The sequence below is a fragment of the Salvelinus namaycush genome, chromosome 35 (assembly GCF_016432855.1).
Source record: "Salvelinus namaycush isolate Seneca chromosome 35, SaNama_1.0, whole genome shotgun sequence".
Classification (NCBI taxonomy): Eukaryota; Metazoa; Chordata; class Actinopteri; order Salmoniformes; family Salmonidae; genus Salvelinus; species Salvelinus namaycush.
In genome coordinates this window covers 21,015,029-21,036,390 of record NC_052341.1, presented here as the reverse complement: position 1 = coordinate 21,036,390, position 21,362 = coordinate 21,015,029, and the positions used below count along the sequence as shown (strand labels likewise).

The following is a 21,362-nucleotide window of genomic DNA, read 5'->3' as shown; positions in this document are numbered from 1 at the left end:
ACTTTACACGTGCGTTCTATTTTCCTGCAAAGACACGCGACCTAGACGGCTACAAAACCTGACGTCACCTCTGCTCGACACATCTTTGTCAGTGAACAAAATGGCGATATACTGTCTTACCGTTGCCCGGCTCCAGGTAGGTGACAGTTTTTCACACATTTTATCACATTTATGTACCATCGATGTGTGAGAGTTCACTTTCAAATATAAGTGAATGCACTTTGTATGTGGACCTGATGTCTATATATGATGTTTGTTTGAGAGAGTACGATCAGTCTTGCCGACTACCCAGGTCATCTTGTCCTGAGTCAAAGCTTCGTCATGAACTCAAGTTTGTCATTTCCACACAAATATGGCTTTTTAAAGCCATTTGTAATGTTGAAAATTGGATGAAGGTGCCCTAATGTAAGATGTCTTGCGCTCTATATGTCATTTCAACCGAGGACACGTTTGTTGGTCGCAAGGTTAACGCAAGGTTAGTGCGCATAGCAACCGCACAAGGCGCTGGCAAGCACGACGCAGTATGTTCGGTGAAAACACGGTTAGACTAGTGTCCGGAGAGAGGGGTGTCATTAGTAAGCAGTTTGTCATACGAGACCTTTCTGGTCTTTTTTTTATTTTTTTTATCTCAAGTCAAAATGGATTTATTGGCGTTATGCTAAGATGTTTTTATTTTATTTTTTATCTGATCTTTAGAGCTGTTTGATGTTCATAGGTCTGGTTTCCTCCCCATACCTTTGAGTGACAGTACCTCTTTGGTGACACGGAAAGAAAACAATACCTGTTTATTGCTGTATGTCTCAGCTGTATGTCTTAGCTGTCAGTTGTATGCCTGGGTTCAGGGATTTTAATTGAAGGACTCATTTAGTGCTGATTAGTGACTAAACATAAAAAAATTCCAGATAACTTTCTGTCTTTGTATTTGACGTTGGCATGCTGGCAAACACATGCATATATTCTCGAATGCTTGTTAACCTCACATTGTGCCAATGATCTCAGCTGGTTCCATACAATGAAAGTTCTTAAAGCCATCCAATTCCACTGCTCCCATCTAGAGGCACAGGAAGAGCTGTTTCACCTTGAGCTAGAATGAGTCTTTATGTGCTCAACAAGAAAATGTTTACGTTTTTATTGGCAACTCCCAGCCACATACTGCTCTCTATACACACACTTGTGCATAACTTTGTAATAAACCCACCCTTCCCTTTTTATGGTTTATTTCATTGTGGGTACAGGCACACTTTTTCATCCAAGTTGTTTACTCATGGGCTACAGTACAGCAACCAAATACTTATCTAACTCTAGGCCCAAATTATTTTTATGTTCACTTTTTTTAAATTATTATTATTATCTCTGTCCCCAGCTTGCCCTGGGCCAGGGTGTGCGGCGCATGCACGTGTCTGCAGCCTTCAATGCCAAGGCCAAAGTGTCAATGAGCCGCTTTGAGCCCAGCAACTACGTCAACTATGAGAAGCTCAATGAGAATGTCAACATTGTGCGCAAGAGGTCAGTATGCCTCTCTGTTTACACTAGAACATGTGCCTGTTTCACTATGTTTACAGTGAGATGGGTGGCAGGCCTGTTCTAGTATGGTGCCATTCTGTTTCTTACTTAGCCAACTTCAATGTCAGCTGTACAATTAGAGCTACTTGTAGCCCTTAACAGTAACTCTGCACACTCTCTGCCCTCCCTTTCAGACTCAACCGTCCCCTCACCCTCTCAGAAAAGATTGTCTACGGCCATCTGGATGACCCTGTGGGGCAGGACATTGCCAGGGGCCGTACATACCTGCGTCTGCGGCCGGACCGCGTGGCCATGCAGGACGCCACAGCCCAGATGGCCATGCTGCAGTTCATCAGCAGTGGCCTGCCCCAGGTGGCTGTGCCCTCCACCATCCACTGTGATCATCTGATCGAGGCCCAGATTGGAGGAGCCAAGGACCTGGCGAGGGCAAAGGTGAGAGGTCAGGGGCAGGCCTCGAATTTCCCGGTGACAGCGACGGCCGTCTCCCCCCTTTGTGGCCATAATGCCCCCTAAAAAAATCCATGCCTCGCGGCCAAAGTGGCTGAATATAATAATCTCCCGGCTGCCAATCGCTGTACTCCTAAGCACCTCACTCACATGGCTCTCTCATATCTCAATTCTTATTGGCCAATGTCCATCAAGTCATCTGGTCCTTATCACAGGCCTCGCAGCTCTGAAGTAGGCTACAAGTGAAGACCCACACATTGGATGCAACGGTGTGTGCCATTCTTATTTAATGTCGAGGCACACATTGAATAAGTTAGAACTGTCCACATTTACTTTTCCTCAGTCAACAAGATGCATAACATTTAGCAAAAGCAATAGACTATGTCAATCTACTATCCTCCCGTAGTACGAAAATATACCTTTTCTATTGCTCAGCTAGTTTTGTACGATAAATAAATATTCCAAACAGAATCTGGAACAGTTGTGGGATGATAGATCCCAAATTAATAAAAAAAAAAAACTTTTAAAAGCAGTTGGGCTGGTGCAACAGATCAGAATTTTTTGCTTAATATGTTGAGAAACTGTTATTTCTTCACAGTATACGTGCACAAGGCAGTAGGCTATATGTGCGACTCTTCCAAAATGCAATTAGCGGGAAAATGTGGCAAATGAAAATATCCTTTAGAAAGAGGGAAGATATTAAGCTACAGCTAGGATTGTGTCTGGCTGCTGGACAATGAAAGTTGAACATGAGAGAAATAGCCTACTGGTTTCAATGATATGAGGAAGGGTTTATAAAATAATTCCCTCAACATTCCTATGGCCAGAATTTGACTAGGCTATTTTGAAGTAAGGTAAGACATGCCTCATAAAATAAAAAGTCCAGGTTTGAAACATTTTACGTTTATGGTTAAATGGCTTCAAAATGCTGACTGACTCCGCTCAGATTGCAAGGTGGGTGACGTTGTGGTGCGCAACAGGCACTGGCCTATCTTGAGTATGTTGACAGAATCAAGCCTTTAGGCGATAATATTAATTATCCTACATTATATTTTTCATTCAAGTTTGGCTACATTTTCTGGTGCCTCATGTTGGTGTCGACATGAGATGCTGTAGCCAATATGCATAGCCTATCACCTACACTTTGACATAGCTAATTATTTTAGTACTTTTTTCTTAACCAAAAAACACCAGCTTTTATGTTTTCAAATGCATTTATTGTCTCTTTTGGTTAATGTCCTTGGTGACCTAGCAGGTTGGGAACCTCTGCAAGGCCAAATGACCTTGCCCCTAAAATCATGATATTTCAGTCCTGGTCAGGGGGATGGAGGCAGGTAGCCTAGCTGTTAATGGCTTTGGGCTAGTAACGGAAAGGTCGCTGGTTCAAATACCGAGCTGGCTAGGTGAGCGATGCACTTAACCCTAATTGTTCATGTAAGTCACACTGGATAAGAGCGTCTGCTCAATGACTAAAATGTAAAATCATCAGTCCTGGGGGATGGACTAGGGAATAAAGTACCAGTAATAATATTTGTCCTTTTCTCTTGGTCCTTAGGATATTAATGCGGAGGTGTATAACTTCCTGGCCAGTGCTGGAGCTAAATATGGAGTGGGCTTCTGGAAACCAGGCTCTGGCATAATCCATCAGGTACAGTAACAAGGCTAATCTGAAATTACACTTGAAGGCACTATTTTTCCTAGTGTTGATTTATGGTAATGCATTCACTTGATTATAGAATTACATTCCAATAAATTGTTTATGAATGTATGTCCAGAATTTCATTATGTTAACGTAATGTTAACAAGATATTGCACATTTATAATGAAGAGCTATGTTTGCAGTGGTAAGTACCATATTTGACTACCATTTCAGATCATCCTGGAGAACTATGCCTACCCAGGGGTGTTGCTGATTGGCACAGACTCTCACACACCCAATGGTGGTGGACTGGGCTCCATCTGCATTGGAGTGGGAGGGGCTGATGCTGTTGATGTCATGGCTGGCATCCCCTGGGAGCTCAAGTGTCCCAATGTAAGTGTGATTCCCAGTTTATATTTAACACAAACCTTATTCCTGAAGTCCCAGTAATATAGTACAGTGGTATAATGCATTTCTACAACTGATACTACATAAACATCACTTAACCATGTTCTCCAACGTCAGGTTATTGGGGTGAAGCTGACAGGCAAGCTGTCAGGATGGACATCCCCCAAGGATGTGATCCTTAAGGTTGCTGGGATTCTGACCGTAAAGGGAGGTACTGGAGCCATTGTGGAGTACCACGGACCTGGGGTGGACTCCATCTCCTGCACAGGTCAGAGAGGGAGGACTTGGTTACCTCTGCACTCTACTGCACACTTCATAGGGGTTATGTAGTCAATAAGACAGTTCATAATCTATCTAGGATGGTGACCAGCTGATCTCTGGTCTAATATACTGTACTTCTGTTTTTTTTTGTGCTCCTCACACCATACATAATCATCAAGTGTTTACTATCAAGCCACATTGGGATTTTGTGTTGTAGAAATGCCTATAGTAACCTACAGACCATTGTGGGTTTTAGGAATGGCCACTATCTGCAACATGGGGGCTGAGATTGGAGCCACTACCTCTGTGTTCCCCTACAACCACCGCATGAAGACCTACTTGGAGAAGACTGGCCGTGGAGGTCAGTCAGTTCATGTCGTCAAACACGTCTATGTGTGTGATGTGCAATGATCTCCGGTTATATGCTGAATATGTTTGTGGAAGTCCTGGGAATGCGTCTCAAATGGCACCCTATTCCCTATATAATACACTATAAGGGGAATAGGGTGCCATTTTGGACACTCCCCTGAAAGGGTTGTCATTTCTTTTTAAAGAGCTGTTTGATCCATTTATCTGACCCGTTGCCCTCCCTCTCTCAGACATTGCTGCCCTGGCTGACGATTACGCTGATCTGCTGGTTCCTGACGCGGGCTGTGAGTATGACTCAATGGTCGAGATCAACCTAGATGAGGTGAGTGCCCTCCCCTGCTCTTTCTCTCTCTCTCTCACACACCTCCACGCACCCAACCTAACCATGCTACTTTTCTTTGTCCCTCCTAGCTGAAGCCCCACATCAATGGGCCCTTCACCCCTGACCTGGCCCACACCATGGCAGACATTGGGGCCACGGCAGTGAAAAATGGCTGGCCCCTGCAGGTCAAAGTGGGTCAGTGCAGCCTTCAGATCCTTTTGACCTCACAGCTGGCCACTGGCTCTCACAACCATGTCTCTGTTTAGAGCTATTTTTGTGCTATTGCTGTGCTATTACTATATTATTAACTATACATCTGGCTTTAGCCTTGTATACTGATTTATAGATTTTCTACTGAGAAAGTAGACATGCAGCAGGTGGCTCCTTAAGCTCTCTGTCCCCTCCCCTCAGGTCTGATTGGCAGCTGCACCAACTCCAGTTATGAGGACATGGGCCGCTCTGCCTCCGTGGCCAAACAGGCCCTGGACAAAGGTCTGAAGTGCAAGGCTGCGTTCACCATCACCCCCGGGTCTGAACAGATCCGCGCCACAATCGAGCGAGATGGATATGTGAGTCCCTGGGCACGGGCAGATGTCTAGTATAGGGGAAGGGGATATGATCAGGGATGTCTTGGGTGCTGGTCAACAGGATAACTGTTGTAAAATATTGTTAACATCCTTGATTCTTAGGAGGATGTCAACTTTGGCACAACTCTGCTCTAGTTTTAAGGGCATCATATGTAGTCAATTTGTAATTGGAGCCTTGGATGTTGATATCTTCAGCAGGAACTACTTCTACTAGCTGCTCCTAATTGAAGCTGTATGTTCTGTAGACAAAGATCCTTGGTGATGTTGGTGGAATGGTCCTGGCCAACGCCTGTGGACCCTGCATTGGACAGTGGGACAGGTAATAATTAGTTGACTTACTCATTTATGTTAAGAGCTGTTAGGGTGATCTTATTACTGGCAGTCATGAGTCATGACAGCAGTAAAATTCAATGTGACAGTTGAGTCACGGTAATCTCCTGTTATGCACTCTGGACATGCATTAGTAGTACGATCATCAGGTTGCTAATGGCCTGGTACTCAGGGCTCTACTGTCCTTCAAACCACTCTGACATCAATGCAAATATAATTGCAAATTGCATGAAAACGGAATACGCTTTTAAAACTCACCTCACTGTGATTGATCAATTTGAAGAAAGAAGTTCAACAGGTTGCAACTTAGTGGAAAACAGTTGTGGATGTCTCAAAGCCTAACACAATGAAATGGACAGCGTTTTTCTAAGGTGATGATTAATTCAAAACAGCCATATGCTGTAAGCATAGGCCTATATTTGAGCCCAAGAACACTGAATTAAAATAATGATTGTGTCTTTATACAATACATGGCTTACTGCATAATATACATGACAGGAAAAGATGTGTATATAAAAATATATATATAGGCTGACAATACCTTTTAGCTACTATCTCCTTCATTCCTTTCTCCAGTGTGCAGAGAGAGGGGCTGTCAACAGTTTAATCTAATGTTTCGTTGTGAAAATATGTTACTGTTCACTTTCCCAAATTAAGCACTGGGTATCTGCAGGAACAGGTTTGGGTGGAATTTCACCTGTCGTGCAGCGAAATTACTCAAGTAGCCTATCCAACAGAGTGAAAAACATACCTGCAGGAAAGTGGCATCTTCGCTATTCCAGTGTATACGGATGACATGTCTTTTTTTTTTTTTATCTTGCCAATTTAATAATGGGCCGTTCTAAATCAAAACTAATTTTACATATGAGTAAAGACTAGATTAAATGGAGAATAGTCTGATGGGTGAAAATATGAGGAAACGGCATGTGCAGCCTGAGGCAAGGTAGTGGCAGCTTTTTTTTCTTTTTCTCGACTTTCTCAAATCATCAATGACGATAGTCGCATCATGTACAGTGTACAATGCATTCGGAAAGTATTCAGACCCCTTGATTTTCCCCCCACATTTTGTTACATTACAGCCTTATTCTAAAATGGATTAAATAAAACCAATTCCTCATCAATCTACACACAATACGCCATAATGACCAGGAGACATCTGTTTTTTAGAAATGTTTATAAAAAAGATACCTTATTTACATAAGTATTCAGACCCTTTGCTATGAGGCTTGACATTGCGCTCCGGTGCATCCTATTTCTATTGATGTTTCTACAATACAACTTGATTGGAATCCACCTGTGGTAAATTCAATTGATTGGACATGATTTGGAAAGGCACACAACTGTCTATAAGGCCCCACAGTTGACAGTGCATGTCAGAGCAAAAACCAAGCCATGAGGTCAAAGGAATTGTCCGTAGAGCTCCGAGACAGGATTGTCTCGAGGTGCAGATCTGGGGAAGAGTACCAAAAAAAATTCTGCCGCATTGAAGGTCCCCAAGAACAGTGACCTCCATTCTTCTTTAATGGATGAAGTTTGGGACTCCCCCTAGAGCTGTCCGCCCAGCCAAACTGAGCAATTGGGGGGAGAAGGGCCTTGGTCACTCTGACAGAGTTCAGCTTCAGAGTTCCTCTGTGGAGATGGTTGTCCTTCTGGAAGGTTCTCCCATCTTAGCAGCACTCCACTAATCAGGCCGTTATGGTAGAGTGGCCAGATGGAAGCCACCTCAGTAAAAGGCACATGAAAGCCCACTTGGAGTTTACCAAAAGGCACCTAAAGGACTCTCAGACCATGAGAAACAAGATTCTCCAGTCTAACGAAACCAAGATTGAATTCTTTGGCCTGAATGCCAAGTGTCACGTCTGGAGGAAAGCTGGCACCGCTCATCACCTGGCCAATACCATCCTTCCGGTGAAACATGGTGGTGGCAGCATCATGCTGTGGGGATGTTTTTCAGGGACTGGGAGACTAGTCAGGATCGAGGGGAACGAAGAACAGAGCAAAGCACAGGGGATGCCTGATGACAACCTGCTCAGAACCTCAGACTGGGGTGAAGGATCACCTTCCAACAGGACAACAACCCTAAGCACACAGCTAAGACATCGCAGGAGTAGCTTCGGGACAAGTCTCTGAATGTACTCGAGTGGCCCAGCCAGAGCCCGGATTTGAACCCGATCGAACATCTCTGGAGAGACCTGAACATAGCTGTGCAGTGGCTCTCCCCATCCAACCTGACAGAGCTTGAGAGGATCTGCAGAGAAGAATGGGAGAAACTTCAAAATACAGATGTGCCAAGCTTGTAGCATCATACCTGTCACGTTCTGACCTTTTATTTCCTTTGTTTTTGTCTTTAGTTAGTTGGTCAGGGCGTGAGCTGGGTGGGTGTAGTCTATGTTCTGTGTTTCTATGTTTAGGTTTGTCATTTGGCCTGATATGGTTCTCAATCAGAGGCAGGTGTTTTTCATTGTCTCTGATTGGGAACCATATTTAGGTAGCCTGTTTTCACTGTTGGTTTGTGGGTGTTTGTTTCCTGTGTCAGTGTTTGTGCCACACGGGACTGTTTTCGGTTAGGATTACTTTGTTATTTTGTATTTGTGTCATGTTCAGTTGTTTCTATTAAAACATGGACACTTACCACGCTGCGTCTTGGTCCGATCCCTGCTACACCTCCTCTTCAGACGAAGAGGAGGAAATCTGCCGTTACAATACCAAAGAAGAGTCGAGGCTGTAATCGCTACCAAAAGTGCTTCAACAAAGTACTTCAAGGGTCTGAATACTTATATAAATGTTATATTTCAGTTTTGTATTTAATACATTTGCAAAAATTTCTACAAACCTGTTTTTGCTTTGTCATGGGGTATTGTGTGACAATTTAATCCATTTTAGAATAAGGCTGTAAAGTAACAGTGGAAAAAGTCAAGGTCTGAATACTTTCCGAATACACTGCTTCTTTTGATTTAAGGTTTGTATCCATTCACAACTAAAGTAGCAATTAACTCTAAATCTAGCGTACAGAACCATTTTCTAATGATCATTTTTACACTTAATATAGCCACTTATGCACATGCTCCTGAATGGGGAAAAATATCCTTTTTATTTTATTCAGCTAAGTTCAATTATATTCTTCTTACTATAAAATAATGGCACAGAATTTATAAGCATATCTTGTCTGCAAAATGAACAATCCTACGACATGGTGCATAGCCAGATAACATACAGTAGGCCAACACATATTCTGTTCTTCAGAAATACGTTATGATATGAAGAAAATGTATCTTTAGACCTGCCTAAAATTGATGGATATAGGGCGGACCCCATTTAGTCGATAGGCTTTTGGTCGACAGATTTCTTCAGTCACGCATATAGCAATAAAAAAATTGTGTACAAGACACTTGTCTGATTCACATCTGTATGAGTGGACTAATCCATTGTGGAGGCCGTGGGGATGGCACGGTCCATCACTAAGACGTGCTACTGAAGTTGTATATGGTTATTATATAAGAACAATGGTGCAACACGATAACGATGCACTTTCTCCCGCGTTAGATAGCGTTCGCTGTCCGCGGTTCTGAAACATCAGTGCGCTTTTCAATTGTCACCTTTTCCTATACCATGTTGCTATGTGCATAATAGCAATGTTAGCCAGCATATTGGTGGTGAGAACCAATGCGGAGGCAGCAGTGGAGTTAGAAGACGGCATGGTTTGCACAAGGTGCTTAAAGTACTTGAATTTGGCGCTCTGAAATTCAAGTACTGGAAGGCCTTAAATCAGACATTTTCTGAGTTGGTACTTTAAAATTAAAACCGAAAATGATCACATGTTTATGAAAAATATTAGTAATGTATTGGTCTAGCGAATCCACTTTCAGGCAGACTACAGGGTTTGCTTTTCTCAGGTGTTTCACCCACACTGCCACTGAGCAAGGCAGTTACATAACTGACTTAGGTGCCTGCCGAACCTCACACCGATAGCTAAAATGCCGGGCAAATGTAGATGCCTGTTTTTTATTCTGTAATGAAGGCTTTACACTTTGTTGTTAGGGTATTGTTTATTTTGTGTTGTTCGAAATTGTCTCAAAATATTTATAATAACCCATTTCTTGGTCTTATTGTTATTATAATGATCATAATACCTGTCATTAACATTAGTAGGCTTAGTATAGCAGCCTTAACCACCATCGAGCTGTAGGCTTAACACGGAACCCAAACCGGCTGCACGCGTGCGCTGTCGTGCATAAATATATTTTGTCCCCCTACACCAAACACGATCACGACACACAGGTTAAAATAGCAAAACAAACTCTGAACCAATGACATTAATTTGGGGACAGGTCGAAAAGCATTTAACATGTATGGCAATTTAGCTAGTTAGCTTGCACTTGCTAGCTAATTTGTCCTATTTAGCTAGCTTGCTGTTGCTAGCTAATTTGTCCTGGGATATATACATTGAGTTGTTATTTTACCTGAAATGCACAAGCTCCTCTACTCCGCCAATTAATCCACACATAAAACGGCCAACCGAATCGCTTCTAGTCATCTCTCCTCCTTCCATGCTTTTTCATCTTTGAACTTATATGGTGATTGGCATCTAAACTTTCATAGTATTACCACGACAACCGGCAAAACGGTTCGTCTTTCAATCACCCACGTGGGTATAACCAATAAGGAGATGGCATGTGGGTACCTGCTTCTATAAACCAATGTGGAGATGGCAGGACTTTAAGCGCGATCTGCGTTGAAAAGGTCTGGCACGCTTATTTATTTAGTGTTTACATTGTTCCAAACCATCAGACAAATTATACTGTAATCTAACAGCACCTGTTTGGTACACATGCACACAGCGCTTGCTCCTTACCTTTTTCTTGATCGCCAGTATTTTCCACAACTAGTCAAATTTATTTCACACATCTGACTTCCCTTTTCCCTCCTGAGGAAGCAGTAAACGTTCCCCCGTTTTCAAGTTTATTTTTCATGTCCTCTGCATCCATTTTGCGATGCATACATGTGTCACGTAACGAGAGGAACGGTTGCTGGAATAGGGCATGTTTTTCCTAAACAAATTAGGGATTCTGCAACAGAACTTTTGTCAAATGGCTGTTATTATTTTGCAGGTTCAGTAACACGGACAGCGCAGTAAACACTGATGTTCTGTGCTGGTCGCTGCAGCAGGGAGGAGAGAGGGAGAGACAACGGGTGCTCGTCAGTCTCTCGATGTCTTTATTTATTTTTTAACACTGCGCAGGAAGTCTGAGCCCGTCCAGCACAATCAAATCTACTGCGGACGGACTCCCTCATGTCTTTTAATTATTTCATCAAACAGTGCACTCAAAGCATAAGACAAGCTCAGTGCATATAGTTGATTATGTTAAAACACATAGGATGTGTCTAAAAATGAAATACACGTTTTAAACATTTCTACCAATTTTTTGGTAGAACAGATTACTCTCGGTCACCCAATATTATTTTTTTTTGTTTAGGATAGTCCTAAAGGGATATATTGTGACGGTGTATATTCAATTGATTTTGTTCCAAAGGCGCCAAGACCCGCATCAGCAGCTTTTGTGTGGAGGCCTGGAGATGCTAAACGTGTTTGTTAATTAACATCAATTACTGTGAGACCGGCAGACTTTTGCATGACAATAACCAACTGACAAAATTTCATGACTGCCACAGCCCTATTTATGTTCATTCTGTTATTCATTTAGACTTAAATGTGTCTTAAAATATTGGATGTGTTTCAAATAGCATCCCCGTAGGGCATTGGTCAAAAGTAGTGCACTATATAGGGAATAGGGTGCCATTTGGGATTCAGTGTTAAGTTGATGTTTCTGTTCAGGCGTGATGTGAAGAAGGGAGAGAAGAACACCATCGTCACATCTTACAACAGAAACTTCACCGCCAGGAATGACGCCAACCCAGCCACACACGCCTTTGTCGCCTCCCCTGAGGTACTTTTAGGACGCTAAATGCACCTTATTTTGTGACTTTCTCTTTTCTCACTCGCATATAAATATTATACACTTGCGCACACACACCTTGCCTCCCTTGTCCTCTGCTCCTCCAGATCGTCACAGCCCTGGCCATCGCAGGAACCCTGGATTTCAACCCCGAGGTTGATTACCTTACGGCCGCCAATGGAGAGAAGTTCAAGCTGAAGCCCCCCAGTGCAGACGAGCTGCCCAAGTTGGACTTTGACCCCGGTCAGGACACCTACCAGCACCCCCCTGCCGAGGGTGGCTCAAAACTGTGGGTGGACGTCAGCCCCACCAGCACCCGGCTGCAGCTGCTGGAGCCCTTTGACAAGTGGGCCGGAGGTGACCTGGAGGACCTGCAAATCCTCATCAAGGTCAGGGGTCAAAGGACAAACTGGGGTCTGTTCAGGAGGGTGCGACATTATAGAACGTTCAGATAGAAATGTATTTTGTAACTGAAGACTCCTTTTAAAAATGTGATCCTTTCCAGTCAACCTTACTCTTCTTCTCCTTTTCCCATTCCACCATTCATGCTCTCTCTCCAGGTGAAGGGGAAATGCACCACAGACCACATCAGCGCCGCTGGTCCATGGCTCAAGTTCCGTGGTCACCTTGACAACATCTCCAACAACATGCTAATTGGAGCAGTCAACATCGAGAACGACGGCGTCAACAAGATCAAGAACCAGCTGACAGGAGAGTACGGCGGTGTGCCTGACGTCGCCCGCCATTACAAGGTAAGCGCCCCGGATGATGAACAATGACCCTTGACCCCTAGCTCAAACCACATCCTCATTTGAGATCAACAAGTGTACTTTTCGCTCTAATTTCCCTTTGAAAGTCTGTCTCGTTAAGATTCAGACCCTTTTATCAATTTTTCCAAGAGGGATTGATATCGATTAGGCATTCCCTTAAACATTTGGCCATCAATGTAAGAAATGGAAATTGATTAGGGATTTTAATGGTTTCCCTTTTTTCTTTTTTCTTTTTTTTAAACTCTCCTCACCTTCCTCCTCTCCCAGGCCAACGGTCTGTCGTGGGTGGTTGTGGGAGATGACAACTACGGTGAGGGATCCAGCAGAGAGCATGCAGCCCTGGAGCCCAGACACCTGGGAGGAAGATGCATCATCGTCAAGAGCTTTGCCAGGATCCACGGTAACTTACTACAAGATCCACGTAGGGCTGGGCGGTATACCGTATTTTACTATATACCGGTATTGATGCACGGACCGGTTTGGGTTTTTACTATACCTTCTGTAACGCTATTTGAATGTTTGTTAAATGGTCAATGCAACACAATGTTGATGACGATGATGTTTCCACTTTGATCTTAATATAAATCCACAAGCGTTCTATAATTACTATTTGTTTGCGTTTCTTACATCTGCAAACAGCTAGTTTGTATTTTCTCAGCAAGTTAAACTAAATTGTGTTAGCCATTAATGCTAATCGCTAACTAGCTAATAAAAGTACTGAGTCAGAGCAAACGTAGCTAGCTAATACAGCCTGATACCAGTGCTGGTGGAGGCCTAAATCCGCATGTTTGTGCAACAGTATCTTCTAAATCAGAGGAATAGGCGAAGCATGAATATGTTGACTACATGAATAAAGATTTAATGTAGCCAAAGATTATGGGGTCCCCTAGGAAACACTGAACATCACTTTGGTTACTACCCTGTCACAATAACTAGTCGAAGGCATTTTCATTCGTTGTCATGTCAAACAACACTGTATTCAAAGTGACCACTATTATTTATATTCTAACTATAAAATAAACATTCTATTTCCATGATTCCAAAAGTTCACCCGTGTTTTGATCTAAATCGCAATTGCAACATTTGGTTAAAAATGAGGCCTAGGGGCCTCCCGGGTGGCGCAGTAGTCTAAGCTGTGCCACCAGAGATTCTGGGTTCGAGCCCAGGCTCTGTCGCAGCCGGCCGTGACCGGGAGGTCCATGGCCCGACGCACAATTGGCCCAGCGTCGTCCGGGTTAGGGAGGGTTTGGCCAGGCAGGGATATCCTTGTCTCATCGTGCACTAGTGACTCCTGTGGCTTATGGTGTACGGTGTTTCCTCCGACACATTGGTGCGGCTGGCTTCCGGGTTGGATGTGCGTTGTCAAGAAGCAGTGCGGCTAGGTTGGATTGTGTTTCGGAGGACGCATGGCTCTCGACCTTCGCCTCTCCCGAGTCCGTACGGGAGTTGCAGCGATGAGACAAGACTGTAACTACTACCAATTGGATACCACGAAATTGGGGAGAAAAAAGGGGTAAAAAAAAGAGGTTTCTTTTCTTTTTTCATACTGTGGAAATTTTCAAATGAGTGCAGAAATTGATGTAAATGCAGGAAATTGTTTTTGTTGAATTGAACAGTTTAAAACGATCAGAATGGAGAAAGACCCATTGAAATAATTTAGAATAGGTGTTGCGCACTACTCATAAAGCAAATGTAGAACTTTTATTAATCAATAAAATAATTTTTTTATTAATCATACGTTATTTTGGGCATATCGCCCAGCCCTAGATCCACGTTAACTTACAACAGGATCCACGGTAACTTACGTACAGGCTAAAAGGAACAGTTTGTGTGTAAGCAGAACATTGCATCTACATTGCTTCCCTCGCCAACTTCCTTTTCAACATCCACCCAACTAACCTTTTTTCTTTCCTTCTCTCTACAGAGACGAATCTGAAGAAACAGGGAATGCTGCCCCTGACCTTCCAGAACCCCGCTGACTACGACAAGATCCGCCCAGACGACAAGATCTCCATCAAAGGACTTGCAACCTTCGCCCCAGGAAAGGTGAGTGGCACTTACACCAATCTGTAGGCTTTTGTTCCAGCCTATCATGAACTAATCATGGTCTAAATGAGACTGTCCAGGATCAGAATCGCCCACCTCCAGATTAGGGTCTGGGACTTTGTTTCCAGAAGGTTCACATGTCTGTATCTCTAATGGTGTATCCCTGCCCCTCCAGCCCCTGTCTACAGTAGTGAAGCACAGTGATGGCACCAAAGATGAGTTCCAGCTGAACCACACCTTCAACGAGACACAGATCGAATGGTTTCAGGCCGGCTCGGCCCTCAACAGAATGAAGGAGCTCCAGTAACTTGAGAGAGGGAAGAAGAGCTACGAAGACAGGGGGAGGGGTTGAGAGGACAAAGGACATGCTGTGTTTTAAAGATATGGGATGTCTCAATAGTCTTGAATGGCTTCCTCCCTCTCCTTATGTTTATCACTGATCTGTAAGGTAAAAGTACTTTTTAATATGAGCTCCATTTAACCAATCAGTGATGAGGGAGAGGAGGCGACTTAAGAGTTTTGAGACGTGGTAAAGAATAAAATATATGACGATTCCGGTCCAGTACAATCATCAACCACTGCATGTGACATCCACTGCCCTGCACTGTATATACAAGTCAAGCACAAACCACAGAACTGTTCATATGTAAGAAACGCATCAAACTTTGCAGTACAGATAGGAGTGCATACATACAGATGGGTACTACTGTAGAGTTGTTTTAAGGTACTGTGAGTTGCTGTGGTAGACAGAGAATTAACTGTCTGTCAGGCATGAATGTTGTCTCGCAGATACTGTATTCAAAGGGACACTTACCGTTAAGTGTCATATGTACACACCAACACGCTCTACTTTGAGCGGAACGGTAACCTAATACGCTGCCAATTGCAGCGCCTCCTGTTATCAGTTCAAACCGATTGGTGAGGCTTGAAGTCTGTTTCAGTCAGTCCTGTAGTCGCTCACCTTGCCTCTGAGCTGCACCAGTCTAGCACTGTATCTGTTGCAGGCAGCACGATCTATCTGCGTTAGTGATCGAGTGTCTGCTTTGTCCTTTCTGCTCTATCCACACGCCGTACGATGTGTTTTGTTAATTTTGTTGTAGATTCTCCAAAATACAAAGAATAGAATACACATGCTTGTTAATACAAGGCGAATTGATTTTTCTATATGTGTATGTTACCTCTTTGTAACAACATCCCACCACCACTGAATAATAATACAACACAGGTCAAAGCTTCAAATATTTTAGTGATTGTATTTTTTCTCTCTCAAAGCTTGGATGTGCATTGACATGTTTAATGCGGTCTCCTCATAGAGAACAGTGTTGATTGGACTACCAGACTCTTTTGCCCTGTCTTGTGTATTTTTGTATTTATTTTTTGCGCTCTTATCTAATTTTACATGTTAGTGCCCAGAGTTTGTCTGAGTCAGGTAACTTGGCTAGGAAAAAAATCCTTGTCTTTACCACTGAAGTGAACCTGGTGTCAAAGACACCTAAAGCACTCCCATTGCTTAGCAGTGTATGGGAACTCTCTCAAACATACTAGCTAACTCTGCCTAGAAACATATCCGCAAGGAATTACACATTTTATGAATTTTTCTGTATTTTTATAAAACACATTTAAACATCGAATCCCAACTGCAGTAAAGTTGAGTGACGAAGTGCAGCAGCTTTCCGAGTCTGCTGTGCAATGGGAGAAATGGTACCATGGCCTCAATGTCTGTTCGATATAATCTCTCTCTTCCCTCCCCCCCCCCCTTTCTCAAAGAAAACCATTAGTAACGCACTACGCCATCATGTTTTAAAATCCTGCAGCGCACGCAAGGTCCCCCTGCTCAAGCCATCGCATGTCCAGGCCCGTCTGAAGTTTGCCAATGACCATCTGGATGATCCAGAGGAGGAATGGGGGAAGGTCATGTGGTCTGATGAGTCAAAAATAGAGCTTTTTGGTCTAAACTCCACTCTCCGTGTTTGGAGGAAGAAGAAGGATGAGTACAACCCCAAGAACACCATCCCAACCGTGAAGCGTGGAGGTGGAAACATCATTCTTTGGGGATGCTTTTCTGCAAAGGGGACAGGACGACTGCACCGTATTGAGGGGAGGATGGATGGGGCCATGTATCGCGAGACCTTGGCCAACAACCTCCTTCCCTCAGTAAGAGCATTGAAGATGGGTCGTGGCTGGGTCTTCCAGCATGACAACGACCCGAAACACACAAGAACTACAGGAAACGTATGATCTCTGTAATTGCAAACAAAGGTTTCTGTACCAAATATTAAGTTCCGCTTTTCTGATGTATCAAATACTTATGTCATGCAATAAAATGCAAATGAATTACTTAATCATACAATGTGATTTTCTGGATTTTTGTTTTAGATTCCGTCTCTCACAGTTGAAGTGTACCTATGATAAAAATTACAGACCTCTACATGCTTTGTAAGTAGGAAAACCTGCAAAATCGGCAGTGTATCAAATAATTGTTCTCCCCACTGTATGTAGACATTGATTCTTGAAAGATGTAACGTACACGCTTATCAACCGTTTGACCCCATCAACCCAAAATATAAGCTTGTTTACGCCATTGTAAACTATGTATAGCTTCAAAACATGGTTAAAACTATCATTTTGATGTCATGGATGGTCAGTCCTTGTATCCATAGCTCTGTCTATGAATTTGAGTGGTTACATTTCTCCAGGCTCATCCCTCATCTTCTAACAGAGGCAAGGTTATTGTATCAATTAAGGACTCTGGCTTTACGGTTAGGATTTAGTGAAGATCCTGTACATTCTCACTGTGAAGACTACATTCTCAATGTGTGTGTGTGTCTACAGGTTCCATTGGGGGTAGGTGTGGCCCTAGCCTGTCAGTACCAGGGCAACAACCAGGTGTGTTTGATGCTGTACTGAGATGGAGCAGCCAACCAGGTGACATTTGTTCTATCTACACTAAACCAAAATATAAACACAACATCTAAGGTGTTGGTCCCATGTTTCATGAGCTGAATTCAAAGATCCCAGAAATGTTCCATATGCACAAAAAGCTTATTTCGCTCAGATTTTGTGCACACATTTGTTTACATCCCTGTTAGTGAGCATTTTTCCTTTGCCAAGATATGCCATACATCAGGGTAATGGATTATCAAGAAACTGATGAAACAGCATGATCATTACACAGGTTCACCTTGTGCTAGGGACAATAAAAGGACACTCTAAAATGTGTAGTTTTGTCACCAACACAATGCCACAGATGTCTCCAAGTTTTGAGGAAGCATGCAATTGGCATGCTGACTGCAGGAATGTCCACCAGAGCTGTTGCTAGATAATTTAATGTTAATTTCAAATAAAATGTTATTGGTCACATACACATGGTTAGCAGATGTTAATGTGAGTGTAGCGAAATGCTTGTGCTTCTAGTTCCGACTATGCAGTAATGTCTAGCAATTCATCTAACAAATTCACAACAACTACCTTATACACACAAATGTAAAGGGATGAATAGAATATGTACATATAAATATATGGATGAGCGATGGCGTGCGGCATAGGCAAGATGCAGTAGATGGTATAGAATACAGTATATACATATGAGATGAGTAATTGTAGATTATGTAAACATTATTAAAGTAGCGTTATTTAAAGTGACTAGTGATACCTTTAAGTCCATTTATTTAAGTGGCCAGAGATTTTATTCTTTATGTTGGCAGCAGCCTCTCTATGTTAGTGATGGCTGTTTAACAGTCTGATGTCCTTGAGATAGAAGCTGTTTTTCAGTCTCTCGGTTCCAGCTTTGATGCACCTCTGCTGACCTCACCTAGATGATAGCAGGGTGAACAAGCAGTGGCTCGGGTGGTTGTTGTCCTTGATTATCTTTTTGGCCTTCCTATGACATCGGGTGCTGTAGGTGTCCTGGAGGGCAGGTAGTTTGCCCACGGTGATGCGTTGTGCAGACCGCACTACCCTCTGGAGAGCGATGCGGTTGAGGGCGGTGCAATTGCCGTACCAGGCCGCGATACAGCCCGACAGGATGCTCTCAAGTGTTTTAGATGACAAGCCAAATTTCTTCAGCCTCCTGAGGTTGAAGAGGCGCTGTTGCGCCTTCTTCACCACGCTGTCTGTGGGTGGACCATTTCAGTTTGTCCGTGATGTGTACGCCGAGGAACTTAAAAATGTCCACCTTCTCCACTACTGTCCCGTGGATGGGGTGGTGCTCCCTCTGCTGTTTCCTGTAGTCCACGATCATCTCCTTTGTTTTGTTGATGTTGAGTGGAGGTTATTTTCATGACACCACACTCCGAGGGCCCTCACCTCCTCCCTGTAGGCCGTCTCGTCATTGTTGGTAATCAAGCCTACCACTGTAGTGTCGTCTGCAAATTTGATGATTGAGTTGGAAGCGTGCATGGCCACGCAGTCATGGGTGAACAGGGAGTACAGGAGAGGGCTGAGAACGCACCCTAGTGGGGCCCCAGTGTTGAGGATCAGCGGGGTGGAGATGCTGTTTCCTACCTTCACCACCTGGGGGCGGCCTGTCAAAGTCCAATTTCTCTACCATAGTCCGTCTCCAACGGCGTTTTAGAGAATTTTGCAGTACGTCCAACTGGCCTCACAACTGCAGACCACGTGTAACCACGCTAGCCCAGGACCTCCACATCCAGCTTCTTCACCTGCGGGATCGTCCGAGACCAGCTACCCAGACAGCTGATGAAACTGAGGAGGACTTCTGTCTGTAATAAAGCCCTGTTGTGGTGACAAACCCATTCTGATTGGCTGGGCCTGGCTCCCCAGTTGGTGGGCCTGGCTCCCCAGTTGGTGGGCCTATGCCCAGTCATGTGAAATCCATAGATTAGTGCCTTATGAATTTATTTAAATCAACTGATTTCCTTATATGAACTATAATTCAGTAAAATCTTTGAAATTGTTGCATGTTGTGCAGTGGTGTAAAGTACTTAAGTAGTACTTTAAAGTATTTTTACTTAAGTCGTTTTTTGGGGGATCTGTACATTACTTTACTATTTATATTTTTGCCAACTTTTACTTTTACTTCACTACATTCCTAAAGAAAATAATGTACTTTTTACTCCATACATTTTCCCTGACACCCAAAAGTACTTGTTACATTTTGACAGGAAAATGGTCAAATTCATACACTTATCAAGAGAACATCCCTACTGTCTCTGATCTGGCACACAATTGCTTCATTTGTAAATGATGTCTTAGTGCTGGAGTGTGCCCCTGCAATTTGTCAATTAAAAAAAATGAGTAAATTGTGCCGTCTGGTTTGCTTAATATAATGAATTTGAAATTATTTACACTTACTTTTCATACTTAAGTACGTTGTAGCAATTCTATTTACTTTTGATACTTAAGTATATTTAAAACCAAGTACTTTTAGACTTTTACTCTAGTATTTTACTGGGTGACTTTCAGTTTTTCTGGAGTCATTTTCTATTAAGGTATCTTTACTTTTACTCAAGTATGACAACTGAGTACTTTTTCCACCACTGCTGTTGTGTTTATATTTTTGTTCAGTATATATATTAGATAATAATCATCAGCATCGATTTTCTTCCACTTATCCAATTTTGGCCAGATCTTTGAGTCTTTCAACATGACCGCTCTGTGGAAGCTGCCGTGTATCTTCATCTGTGAGAACAACAAGTTGGGTATGGAGACGTCTGTAGAGAGGACTTCTCCTAGCACTGAGTACTTCAAAAGAGGGAGACTATATTCCTGGCCTCAAGGTAGGACACACACGGTCAGTGAGTGTACAGTATAGTATCTCTGCTATATTGACCTTCCTGGCTCTGGGTGTAGGTGGAAGGCATGGATGTTCTGTGTGTGAGGGAGGCCATCAAGCTCGCAGCAGACCACTGCAGAGCCTGGAAGGTGCATAGATGAGAAAGTTATACCACTCTTCAAGCTCTTAAACCAGTTAAGTACAGTATAACTTTGTCTCAGACAATCTAATCTCAGAGGGATGATCAGCTTCTAGTATCATAGTGTCTCTTCTCTGACAGGGAGGCTATTGTGACCTGCATAGAGACACTCGGTGGAAGAGACTCCAGCACAGAGCTGCGACTGGTCCCAGTTTAACCACTCCTGGTGTGGTGCAGAGCTAGAGAGCATAAATGCTGAGAAACTGCCGCTCCAATAGAAATCCCTGATCAGGCTATTCAGCAGTGTCATGGCGGCGATGGCTACCTTGTTTGAGTCTTTTTGTTTAAATACCTCTCTGGCAGAGTCTTATTGTCACGTGGAGCTGGAGACCAAACGTTACCATGGACACAGCATGAGGACCCTGGGGATAGGTGAGACGATATTTCTGACCTGTGACCGTTACCTGACCTCCGGTCCCTCTGCGCCCCTTAACTCTCCACCCACACCTCCTCTCTCTCGCTCTTTCCTCACTCTGTTTTGTTTTAATCTTACCCACCTCTTTGTGTTGCCACTCTTCCTCACTCCCTATTTTAGCCTGTCTAGACACCCTTCAGTGTAGTGCAGTGTTGGTTTGGGATGCACCGCTTCCTTTCCAGGGCTCTGTGTTTTTCTCTCATCGACCAAGGGCTAGAGCTGAACCCTGCTAATCAGGTCTAAACCCTCTTAGGCTTGTGTGCGTGCGGCTGCTCGACCATGGAAACCCATTTCGTGAAGCTTTGGACAAGCAGTTCTTGTGCTGATGTTGCTTCCAGAGGCAGTTTGGAACTCGGT

The 21,362-nt window shown here is 43.4% G+C and overlaps 1 protein-coding gene across 1 annotated transcript; it reads left to right on the top strand.

Moving 5' to 3' along the window:
• The first annotated feature begins 68 nt into the window (after positions 1-68).
• LOC120029506 (aconitate hydratase, mitochondrial-like) lies at positions 69-16,423 on the top strand. The gene is made up of 17 exons (XM_038974759.1): positions 69-136; positions 1,364-1,506; positions 1,698-1,956; positions 3,527-3,619; positions 3,845-4,003; positions 4,136-4,286; positions 4,536-4,640; positions 4,879-4,970; positions 5,060-5,165; positions 5,382-5,539; positions 5,803-5,876; positions 11,721-11,832; positions 11,949-12,230; positions 12,402-12,593; positions 12,879-13,011; positions 14,536-14,657; positions 14,833-16,423. Exons 1-17 carry the CDS (start codon positions 101-103, stop codon positions 14,962-14,964), a joined length of 2,349 nt encoding a protein of 782 aa, XP_038830687.1. The 5' UTR covers positions 69-100; the 3' UTR covers positions 14,965-16,423.
• The last annotated feature ends 4,939 nt before the right edge of the window (positions 16,424-21,362 follow it).